This window comes from Plectropomus leopardus, chromosome 8, assembly GCF_008729295.1.
Source record: "Plectropomus leopardus isolate mb chromosome 8, YSFRI_Pleo_2.0, whole genome shotgun sequence".
NCBI classification, from domain to species: domain Eukaryota; kingdom Metazoa; phylum Chordata; class Actinopteri; order Perciformes; family Serranidae; genus Plectropomus; species Plectropomus leopardus.
Genome location: NC_056470.1, coordinates 32,389,487 through 32,402,326, shown reverse-complemented (window position 1 = coordinate 32,402,326; position 12,840 = coordinate 32,389,487). Strand labels below are relative to the sequence as shown.

General features: G+C 36.6%; 1 protein-coding gene across 1 annotated transcript; it reads left to right on the top strand.

Annotated features, from left to right (window-relative positions):
* Positions 1 to 1,345: 1,345 nt before the first annotated feature.
* Positions 1,346 to 11,234, top strand: atp6ap1b (ATPase H+ transporting accessory protein 1b). Its single transcript, XM_042491350.1, has 10 exons — positions 1,346 to 1,503; positions 5,205 to 5,325; positions 6,596 to 6,670; positions 6,765 to 6,955; positions 7,517 to 7,554; positions 7,664 to 7,749; positions 7,896 to 8,122; positions 8,224 to 8,259; positions 8,630 to 8,873; positions 8,986 to 11,234. The coding sequence occupies exons 1-10, from the start codon at positions 1,382 to 1,384 to the stop codon at positions 9,196 to 9,198; spliced, it is 1,353 nt and encodes a 450-aa protein (XP_042347284.1). The 5' UTR covers positions 1,346 to 1,381; the 3' UTR covers positions 9,199 to 11,234.
* The last annotated feature ends 1,606 nt before the right edge of the window (positions 11,235 to 12,840 follow it).

Below are 12,840 nucleotides of genomic sequence, written 5' to 3'. Positions count from 1 at the left end.
CTCAAAATGCAGTGAAATGATCCGTATCAGTGTTTTACCAGTTTATTATACATTATATTTTTAAAATTCATATGATGCGTTGATGCATCGCATTTTAATTAGTATCATTAAAAATTTCACCCCCTTTATATTTTGTTGGGTAATTGAATCTACTAAAAAAAGTCATGTCAATGATATTCTGTAAGTGACTGTACTTTATTTATCAGAGTAGCATTTGTAGCTTCAGGTAGGGTTTTCTTTGTATATCATGATCCTTCCTGAAGCTACAAATAGTTTTTTCTTTGAGTCTCCCAGAGTGACTGGAGGAAAATGTATACCCCTACCTCCACCACAAATAACCAAATAATCATGTTTTTGTAGTTTCTGGCTGTGATAAATTAAGTGATTTTGAAGATTTTAAAAGAAAACATACTTTCCAATTTTGTGATCCTGTGGTATTTAAAATAAAGACAAAATTACAACCATTTAAAGTTGAATTCCCCTCCTCTAAGCCAAATCAACAAATACATCTACCACCCCAGAGCTTAAAAATTATTTAGAGAGCCTCATAGCCTAACTATAAAAAAAACAACTTATCATGGTGTCAGAAAAGTAGCCCTGTTTTCAGTTTTGTGAAGATGCATATTCCAGCTGAGCTGAGAGGGTTTTTAAGTAGATTATTTAGCTTAAGAAATAGAATTTCTTCTACACATACAGAAACACATATCCATCCATTTATAACAAATATTCAGATGGAGGGAAGTATTTAAAATACATGCTTTTAAATGTATACTTTATATTATTTTTGTATTATTATTTATTAATTTTTGTATTAATTTTAAATACACTCTTTCATGCATCCATCATTTTCTGCTGAAGTGCAGACAGAATTTGTGATTATGATGCAATCTTTAAAAAAAATTAGGCGTTTGTTTTGGGAGATAACTGTAGCTCCTGTGGTATTTGCTTGCTGCATTTATTCCAATACCTACATTCGGTGTGAATATAATAAAATATGATTGTTTATATTGGATGGAGGGTCATGCATTTTTCTGCAGTCACTCAGCAGACTCAAGGAAAAATATTGCTTTGGGAAGGGCCTGTAAAAAAGAAGAAGCCATCCTCTATTAAGTAAAGAAAGCCCCTGAGAGCAAATGCTAGCTTGTGTCCAGACTTAGAGGGACAAAACTTGAGTCTTTATGTGTCCAGAACAAAATGGACAAAGCTGCGGTCTGTGGTGGAGTTCAGGAGGGCAGCTGTGGGCAGGGCCATGAGGCAGTCTGCAGAATGAAAGAAGCCGGAAGTCCTGTTTTCTTCAGCTCGAGCAGCAGCGGCACGTGATTGTCAGCACGCGGTCAGCTGATCTGCGTCACGTGAGCAGAACTGTGCGGAAAAACGAAAGATGGCAGGAGCGGGGTGCTCGAGCCGAGTGCTATTAACGGCTTTAATCGCCTTTTTATTCACCCTTTTCTCCACGGGGAGCTCCACTACTCAAGTGCCACTTCTTATGTGGTCCAATGACGGGTAATGTTTCATTTTTAACTATTTATTTATCGAGTAAAACTCTCACGTAAAAACAGTCAACGTTGGCCGGCTGTTAGCTAAGCTATGTCATGCTAACACTAGTTGCTAACTCTGTTTTAAGCCAGCTGGTCGACCAAGATTAATAGTTTTAAGTCTATAAACACAAATATTTGACGTTTGTTCTCAACGCTGTTTGTCCGACCTGTTTGTCATGCTAATGTCATGCTAATGTCATGCTAACGTTTGTCGCTAACTCTATACTCTTGAAGACTAGCTCGTCGACCTAGCTTAAATTCTTACAAACAAAAAATATTTGACGTTTGTTTTGACAAATGAAAACTCACACTGCTTATTAGCTGTTTTGTTAAAGTCTTCGAGCTATATAATGGTTCTCAAATCACTGTGAAAGTCCATATCTCACTCGTCACAGTCACATGCCTTTATTGTAGCTGGCATACATAATTTAAATCCATTAACGCAGTGAGTTAGCATCTCTGCTCATAATAATCTGTATTTGTCTCAGGCGTGTTTATCAGCATGGTCATGGCTTGTTTTGTCAAATGTAATGCTAAAAAGATTATTTTTTTTAAATTTATTTGGATCCACATTAGCCACCACCAGGATAGCAACTCCTCTCCCTGGGGCCAAACATTTTAAACTTTATTTATACAGCACCTTTAAAAACAGAGTTTACAAAGTACTTTGACAAACAAAGCAAAGCAGAAATGGGATATAAACGCAGCGATACAACAACGGAAAGCCAAACAGACCGAGACTTTGTGCACAAGCAAGAAGAAACTAGGGTAGAGAGAATAATATTAAAAGTAGAGGACAAAAATAATGCTAACAAGCTGCGGGATGCGTAAAGTCATTATAAAATAATACAAAGAAATAGCCCAACAACAACAGAAACAATAAAAGCAATAAAACCACGAGTAAAAAAGATAAAAAGATAAAACATAAATTAAAAAAGAAAATAGATTAATATATAAAATAAAGAAAAAAGAAAAAGACAAAATTTTCATTTCATCATAAAACAAATATATCTTTGAAATCCAAGGCGAAAAGGGACAGAAAACAAAAAGAAAACTGGCAAATTATCAAAGAAACCAAACAAAAATAAAACTACTAATGGCAATAAATACAACAGTGAAAACAATATAACTATATCTAAATGCTCAGTAAAACAATTGGTGCAGCTCAAAAAGTTGTCAGTAATGCTGCAGTATAATAAATAGAGTTGAGTTGTATATCCAAACTAAAGTTACTAATACATCTTAACACTACAGTTGAGTTTTTCACAGTTCCCTAATATATGTAGCAGACAGACATTAGACAGGGACAACAGGCTGCCTCTACAGAAGGAAAATATGAAAGTACAATACTGTATGAGGTGTTTATAGTCAGAGGAAGAGGAAATTGCAGCTAGTTTAGAGTTTCATTATGTATGACTGTAAATGTCCTGATGGCTTTTTTTTTTTGTATTTTACATTAATGTCACTCTCTATGTGATTCCAATAAGAGGATAAAGTACATCCTAACCATAAGGGATGGGAATCACCAAAAGCCCCTGATACAATATTATAACGATACTTTAGTAATAATACTGTATTATTGTGATTTAAATGTTTTGAAATATGATAAGTATTGTGATATATATATTTTGCAATGTATTACTTTTTTGACTGCAAATTATGTCCTGAAAAGGTAAGCTTTATTGACAAATGTTTTATTGAGTAAGATAAAGTTTTCAGTCTCCTTATCCCTCTAAAATCATTTTTATAGCAGTCACATGTAACTGGTGGACTGTTAAAGCAATTAATTTGGTTATTCTTGTCAGCTAACTAAAGTTTATCTTGTATTTGCAATCATAATTAACTTAAAAAATGATACATGGCATCCTTGTGTTGATACAATATTGCCACAAAAAATATGGCAATACTATGCTGTTTCAATTTTTCCCCCCACCCCTGCTAATCATAAAAGAAACTTTTAAATGCAGATTTTTTACTCAGAACTAAAGTTTTCATGTAAACCCTTCAGTGTGACTTCACTCTGGGTTTCTTGAACTAACTCTGAATGAGAAATAAAAAACAGAAGCACAGTTTCAGTGTTACTCTGTTATGTTGACACAATTGACCTTTGATTTGGTGGCAGTGATACACCAATTGATTGATTTATTTCAGGGTTCCCTCAGATCCTTAAAAAGTCTTAAAAGGCATTGGTTTTAATAATCTAAAAATAAGGTCTGAACTAATATTGGATTTGCAGTCTTTCAAAAGTCTTAAACACATTTAGAAGTATTCCGTTAACTGATGTTTTTTTCTCTGTAAAATCTCAAAATAATTGATAACATCTTTTGTTAAATATATAAGGATAGTTGAACCAACAACACTAATATTCTCTCTGTCGGGGATGCTCATAGCAGATGATTTACTGTCTACTAGCCAGCTGTGGCTGTAACCTGAGCAACACGGGGAAATGATAATTAGATAAAAATTCGGTACTTAATCAAGATTTTGGAGCATGCCTGAAACCATGCAACACAAGATTTATGTCCTCATGCAAAAGGTTTCTCGTGATTTTTGCAAGGTACAGCGATGAAGACGGGGTTTGACAATCACCAGGCATTTACAGGGGTTACTGTTAATTTATTTGGTTACTTGATATTTATTTTTTTGCTAGTTTATCTTCCTCTTTTTTCTGTAAATAATAATGTAAAAGTGTAGATGTTTGATTTTGGGTATGTTAATAAATTAATATGCAGAATACACAGGATTATATAGGTTTAAATGAATAAGGAAGCTGGTCAATTAAAGTTCAATGACTTAGAAAGAAGAGCTTGGATTAAATAATTTGCACTTGTCACTCCTTTTCAAATATGTAAACCAGATCATTATGTGTTTGAATATTTATTTTGCTTTATGTTTTTATTGTCTGTGTATTACTTATTATGTCTGTCTGCCTGTTTGTATGCTCATTCCTCTATTTTCTTTTTTATGTGTTTGAAATAAATCAAGTCAAATCAAATTCATGCATGATGGAAATCAAAGCAGTGGAATCCCACATGCAGCATTTAATGTGGCTTGCCTGAAACTGTAGGAACTTTGAGACCTTTTGTAGTATTTGTGGAAAAACAGTAGACCCTTCTCCATTAATTGCACTCTTTGGCGTGGCCCTGGCAAATGCTCCTTTCAGTGATTTTTAATATAAATATGACTGCCTTTTGCTCTCCGCGGGCCAAAAAGATTATATTATCCAAATGGAAGGACTCTGTTCCACCAGCTTGTTATGTGTTATGTTGATGTAAAGAAAATCAGATGTTGGGTAGGAGCTTGTTTCTGATGTTCAAGCTGTATTTGTTTCCTTTTTTTGTGATGTATTTGGAAAATAAAAAATACCTTAATTAAAAAAAAAATACTGTAGGAACTGTAACTGTATTTACCTTTGGCACACAGGTTAAATGTTATGAGTGAAAGTAACTTCATGCCCTGGTTTGGGTGAGGGTAAGGCAGTAGTTGATTAGAGGGCGTTGACATTCCTAAAATCTCATGACATAGATTAGTCCCAACTGGTCAGCTCTATGTAAATATTGGCCTTGCAAGGTTTAGGGTTAATTTAAAATAGTGAACATCGGGGGTCACCCTCTTGCTCACCTGGTGGTGTAGACTGATTTTTCTTTATCTCTCCTCCACATTCAGCCTACCACCACTGGCCTCTCCTGCAGCTGGTCACATCACATCCAATGAACAGCTGACTGCCTACCTCACCTCTGCTCTTGGCTCTGGACCCCACACTGTGCTGTTGTTCCTGCAGGACAAGGTCAGTCCCCGAGATATAAAAACTATATTCCTGCTCTGTGGCAAACACGGTTACAGTCACTAAACAGATTTGAGCCAAGGGTGAAAAGTCTTGAAAAGAAGGCAACACAAGTTTATAGCACATATCAGCAACAATGCATTTCAAAGTGCACTCCATAAAACATCAAAAACAGGGACACTAAATGCAAAATAAATAAAGCCATTGAATCTTTGAAACCTGGGTAAACTTCAGTTTTTCTTGTGCTGCGTTCAGACGCTTTTCAGGAGTTATAGGACCATTTGAAAACTGAGCAAATTGGATTGACTTCTTTTGAAAACATGGGCAAAAAAGGCAATGACCCACTTGGCAAAAAAGTCCCACAAATTACAAGAAATTTTACCTAAACATTTGTTTTAAAGAAGAGAGGAATATTTTAGAAAATAATCAAAACAAAAAATAGGGACAAATGTCAAGAAAGCTATATTTATAATTATTCTAATTTTTAAAATTATGTTACAGAAAAATATAAAGTATTTAACATAATTACAATTTTCAGCACATTTTTTTAGATAATTTTCTTATTTGTTTCTTGCTTATGCTCAGGTAAATTTCTTGTAACTTTTTAACCCATTGTTTTTGCTAGCTTTTGGATCATGTCTTGTTAAGTAGCTTGTTGCCTTCCTTCTATGTTTTTTAAAGAAAAAAAAATTGATCAGGTTTCAGAGGAATATTATAAACACACAAACACAACAAAAACAATATAACAGAAAATACAAGACCAGAAGTTACACTGCAGTGTGAGAGATACATAGTTATTTGGTTTAATAAAAGGCAGTGACAAATAGAAAAGTCTTCAGCCCTGATTTCAAATTCGAAGAACTGGCAATTGTAAGAGTCCTGCAGGTTTTTGTAAGTTTGTTTAAGATATAAGGTGCATAAAGCACAACACATAAGAGTTAAGACTTTGCTCTCAGCTTGTACAGATTTTCACAGATTTTACTGTTCATGAATTAGAGAGCTTGTCCTTGTAAACTGTGTAAAAGAGGGTAGTAATGAGTCACTTGTAATCGTACTGCAGTTCCATGTGACGCTGTGTAACCGTCTTCTCACTCTGGTGTGACAATGAGCTTTGGCATTACTTCCCCTTTCACAGTTCCTCTGCAGCACATAATTCAGGTCTCTGTGGTCAATGAGATTGATTGATGATTTCAGTTTTCATTGTATTAAGATGCCAATATTCTTCTGCTTCTCCGCTCATGTTGTTGAATTGTGACATTTTGTTTGTGCTCAGTTAAGCAAAGATGACTTCACAGTCTTTGGAGGAGTGTTTGGAAACAAGGAGGATAGTGCCTTTCAAAACCTGGAGGTAGGTTTTTTATATCTTTAAACATGAGTCCTAAGTGAAGATAATTTTGTCAGGCTGATGATACTGATGATTCTTTCCACTCGCTCCTTTTCAGGCTGCACTGCAGTCCTTCTCGTCAGTGACGCTCCCTGCTTTAGAGTGGTCCGGCTCCTCTGCTGTCCTGGCTCTGCTGCAAGACAAGCTTGGTGTCTCGCCGCTGCTTGTGGACGCAGACACTCTGTCAGATCTCAGCATCGACACATCTGCCAGCAATCTGCTGCTCATCAGTCTTCCTTATTGCACTGGGTAAGACTGTTGCTCTGCAGTATATGAGTCAGTGCAGTTAATGTTTCCATTTTTTTATGCCTCCTTGCCGGTGATAGCCGAGGCCGGGGCATTATGTTTTTAGGTTGTCCGCCCGTTTAACCATTCACATGAACGTGAGAATGCAGTGAGGGAATTTCTTCAGACTTAGCAAAAACATCCACTTGGAGGATGAATTTATTAGATTTTTGCGGCCAAAGGTCAGGTCACAGTGACCTATCTAAAAAACACCTTAAAGGGATTTCTTTAAATTTGGCACAAATGTTCGAGTGGACTCAACAGTGAGCTGATTAGATTTCAGTGGTCAAAGGTCAAGGTCACATCACATTTGGTCAGATACTGAATTATTGACACTAATCTTTAAACTGTGCTGATCGTATAGATCTTTTGTGCTGCTGCGGCGGGTGTAAATCATTCATGTGTTCACAGATATAGATGTAAGTTGTAACTGCAACTTGATTGGTGTGCAGAGGCATACAGCTGTGTGGCATAATTTGCAATTTTGTTGTAAATGTGGAAACTAACAGTTTTACGGTTTTCTAGCTCGGACAAGTCTTGCAAGGAAGTCCTCCATGACAACGGTAAGTTTTAAATGTTGAAGAATTTCACTGTGGAAAGTCATCAGCGTTTTTACCACTGTTAGAGTACAATTTGATGTGTGCAATGTGTAACTCATTTTGCTTTCAACAGATGTAATTATTGGGAAAGTTCTGGATACCATGAAAGACAAAAATGTCGTATACACTGCAATATACACAGGACTCCAGCCATCAAGAGTAAGATGTTCTATCTAGCACACTGTGTACCAGAGTCATGCGATATTTATTAATTTTTGATTTCATCCTGACATCATATACTGTAAAAAGTGAAATTCGCATTAAGATATGAAGTGTTCTAATATTTATTTTAATTATCTCTGCAGGTGATTTCAGAAACATCTATGTCTAGCCACCATGCGGGGCGCTCCTTGCTCCAAGAAGTTGTGCGCGACGTCAAACCGCCCATCATGTTTAATGTGTCGGGTAACCCCTGCATAATGCTTTGGGCTGAGAATCTCAACGTCAGCCTCACAAAGGACGGAGAGTGGACCGACCTTGCTACACAAACACCTTCCTTGGCAGGATCAATGTGCAACAACAGCAACTCACTGTGAGATGTCCTGCAGTGTTTTTTAATGTTTGTTCAAGAGAACTCCTTTCAGGAGAAAGGAAATAAGACATTTTTAATGTTGTTTTCTTTTCTCACTTTAGGCTTGTCCTCACTTATGAAACAGGCTTTATTCTAAGGTAAGGAAATAAATTCCTAATTGAAAGGAATAGTCAGAAATTTTTGTTAAATTCACTCATTTGATAAATAGTTAATAAGAAGATCAATACTTTTCTTGTGTCTGTCTGTTAGATATTTTGCTGAAGCCAATCAGCTGAGCTCAGCACAGACACTGGAAACTGTTATCCTGTCTCTGTCCAAAGATGGCAAAATCCTCTTCTAAAGCTCACTAATTAAGACCTTATATTTCTCGTTTGTTTAGTGTTAATTCTTTTATCTTGACCAGAAATCGAGGGCTAAGCCATAGATTAATGAATAACAATCATGACCATTTATCATAATGATATATACGATATGCTGTCGTTCAGATACTTTTCTGTTAATCTCCAGCTTTGCCATGAGTCAGCGGCTCTTCCCTGTGTCTGCACGCAACTGGTCCACCCTGGACTCTGTGCAGCTGCAGTCTGGCAGTATGACTGCATCTTTCAGCGGGAGCCGCAGCATCTACACCCCCATAGAGTATTCCTTCCACTGCCAGTCTGTCACCAACTACGTAGATGCTCTGCTGGTGCGAAACGACACCAACCCCAACCCCAACACCACCGAGTGGAGGCTCCACTTTGCCGACTTCCAGGTATAGTGCCGTGTTTTACATCCTGCCACGCGATATTCCTGCAGCAATGCATCAATCAGGTGTCTCTTTAATTTTCCTGTTCATAGAGAGTTTTGTGCATTTTCCGATACAGATTCAGGGCTTCAGTTTGTCCAATGGAACAGATTTCTCCTATGCCAGTGACTGTGCAGGCTTCTTCACCCCGGGGATTTGGATGGGGCTCTTGACCTCACTGCTCATGCTGTTAATTTTTGTGTATGGTCTGCATATGATCATGCAGCTAAACACCATGGATCGATTCGACGACCCCAAAGGTCCATCGATATCCGTGCCTCAGACGGAGTGAAGCACACACAAACACACACACTCCTCAGTCCTCCAGTGCCTACCAGGAGAGTCCCTCCTTGTCGTGTTGCTTTTTTGTGTCTGGTCCTTTTCTGAAGATACTTTTCTGGCACATGGACCTTTTCTCTGATATTCTCGCCTGTGGTTTTCTCTCTCGAATCTTCCCACAGCTGTCTCTTGCAAGGCACATTCCATTTCATCTTTTTTTTTTTTTTTTTTTTTTTTTTACGAGTTGATTTTGAGTGCATGTGCTAAAAGATGTTTTTGTGCCACTGCTGGCCTGGACACATTGGCTGCTTTCTCTAAAATGATTTGCACACATTTCTCATACCAGAGAATGTTTTGCATGCCAACATGAATGTGATCGCTGGATGCTGGAGGACCATTTCAGACCTCAGTTCTTACTTTTTTAATTTCTCCAACTCGACTATAAAGACTACTGGTAATGAAAGAAGTGCCTGTATATAAAGAGTAGATTGCGGTTTGTGGCTATGTTTTGGGATTGCCTTATAAAGTAGGGGAGGCTGGGGATGGTTGTGACATTTTTATTTGTATCTTAGAGCCCTTGTAAGCCAGAGCGTTCAAAATGTGACACAAAATCAGTTATATTTGTCTGCTATTAAACGGTTTAACTGTTATCTCGATATTCACCCCGTAGTCCAACATATTTGTAACATGGCCCGGGATTAAATTAAACATTATAGAATAACAACAAGGACAAAAACTTAACCTATTTATTTATTTTATATTTAACACACTGTATCTGTAATAATGTAAACACCATATCCCTGTTTTCACAGAGAGAAAAAAAAGTTTAAAAAATAATGATAAATGAAAATAAAAAGGTAATGGTTTTGTCATAAGTTGCGATTACAAAGGTACGTTTTTGACTGGTTTGACAGGAAAACGCATCAACAACTGGTTAAATAAATTTTGGTTATTTGTTAACCATTTAGGAATCTTTTTTATTCAACACTTAAATAACTTTTTTAACATGATTGGTGTGTATGGGCGCTTGTGAGCCATGTAGCCTCAATTAAAATTTTATTTTCAGTATGTTACTACATTTTTCACTTGTCACAGCTAACCCAGAGGAGTGCAAGAGCAGCCATAAAGTAGTTTACCTTGAGGCTAACAACTGAAACATAAGCACTAACAACCTACATGAAAGATATCTACATAGACACATATTAAACATGACTAAAAAGTCATGAAATTAACCAAAAAGCAGGCAATACTATTAGAAAAAAATAAACTAAAAAAGTTTTTTCTCACATTAAATTATATTTTTCTTTATAAATTTTTCTGTTTCTGCCATAAGCTGCTTATTTTAGCATGAGGAATAGCGAGTAAACTGAGCATGTGCAGAGGGAATCAGGTAGCTTGTTCTTGTTTGGAAAAATTCAAGTGTTGCAACCATCTCCGGACTCCCCTATGCTGACTTTAGCTTTAGCTCCTCAAGGGCGAATCCACCACTTTAAAACAATTTTTCTTGAGAGTATTTATTTATATTAAAACAAGTTTACCCCTTGCTTCAGGTTAATCCCCCCCCAAAATAATAATGGACTGTGCTTAATTTATCAGAGAAGGGGAGTGACTGGGATGTGACTTAATTATTTTATATGTATATCATGACCCCGAGTGTCCCTGAGTGACTTGGGAAAAATGCATGAGCTTCCCTCCACCAGAAAAAAAAAAATGCCTTTCAAACCCACTTTCAAGTTTTTGGAGTTTGGAGTACAAGGCGACCTCTATCTCAGCTGTTGGAGTGTCGTCCCACCCCCCTAAAACAACACCCCAAAACAAAACAAAAAGCAAAATACCACAGTTTAAAGTTGAATGTCCCTCTTCAAAGCCATATCAAACAACATAGCTTCATTCCCAGTTCTCAAAAAACTATTTCAGGTGCCTCCCCTCTCATAAATAATGAACAGTCCCTAACAGTGCCTAAGCTCTGCTTTTGTGAAACTTGATACTGTGCAATTGCCATGTCATGTACATTGTCTTTAAATGAAAATAAAGATACATAAATTGAGATTTAAGCCTTTGGAACCCGGATCAACATCACTTGTCTTGTGGTGCGTTTAGGCGTCTTTCACAAGCATTTAATCCTTTGAAACCTGAGCAAATATGTTTGATTTTTTTAGAAAGCAAAGGGACAAAATGATCAGATGAGAGTTTAGAAATACAACACCAGGAACATTTACACAATACAGCAGTTCAATTGTCAGAAACGAGTAAAAAAAAAAAGGCTAAAAATTGGCAAAATGTGAAATACGCATTAGATGAAATAAAAATAAAGTAATGTAAAAATAAGTTTACATGTATGTAAACTCATGTATTGAGGCTGTGTCCTCGCCGCGGCGGCTGTGGGTTCGAGTCCGGCCTTAGCCCTTTGCTGCATGTCATCCCCTCTCTCTGTCCCCTTTCAAGCTTAAGCTGTCCTATGGAATAAAGGCATAAAAGCCCAAAAAAGTAGTTTACACTATGTACACCTTTCACCTCACCTTTCACCTTTACACATTGAGCAACTTGGCAAGAATTGTCCCACAAATGTGAGACATAGAAAAAGATAAAAAAAAAAAAATACCTGGAAATGAATGTTAAAAAGATAAAGAGAGAATTATAGGGCAAAAATATGTAGAAAAAAATCAAGAAAACGTAATTCATAATTATTGTAGCTTTTCATTTAAATTTGTTAATAAATCAGACTGTTTGTAGGGCACTTTTCATATGAGCAAAACTGTAACATAAAGTGCTTTACACAATAAAACACACACACATGAGTACACAGGCACTTAAAATAGGAGTTCTCATTAAAACCAGGAGTTGAGGAAATGCAATAATAAGTGAGGAAACAACAGACGCAGGATAAAACCTATGAATAAAAATAAATAAATATATCACTGATAATAAGTGAAATAAATACTATACTATTAATACAAGATAAAAGGTAACACATTTTAATAGATGAAAAATGTTAAAAATAAAAAATACATAGTAATAAAAAAGTATGGTAAAACAGAGTAAAATTTAAAGTCAAGACAAAATAACACTACATCGTGGCAGCTCGACACAGCAGGTAACTGTACCAGTGTAACTTTGCTTTTTCCTTCAGTTTCCGTTACTTTTTGCGCCCACAAGTCGTTTTCAAGATGTCAGCGGCTCCTGTACAGAGAGTATGCTTCAGCTGTTCTCAGGAGAGGAGGCTCCTCCCCCCCCCCCATCCTCCGCCAGACTGGCTGGGAGTCACAGTACCCCGACAGACCGTGCTGCACGTCGGCACCAGCAGCTATGACAACCACAAGGTGCATCTCTTAAATATTTGCCACATTTATCTTATTTTGCAGAATAATTTGTCCACTTCACATCTTTTGATGCGGAAATCAGTGTGTTGCGAATGGGTCACTTTCATGAAAAAGGGCAATTTTATATTTCTTTATATTATTTTATTCACTTTTCTAAATATATTTTCTGGTTTAAAAAGGAAATGAAATGACAAAAAGAGGAGTATAGATGTAATGGTGCTTTAAACCAATTTGAATCGTATCAAAAGTGTATTACCATAGCTTTTTCGTATCGACAGCAAAAAATGTCAATGTTGTGGTTATATGCAATACTCTGAAAATTTTAAAGTAATCAA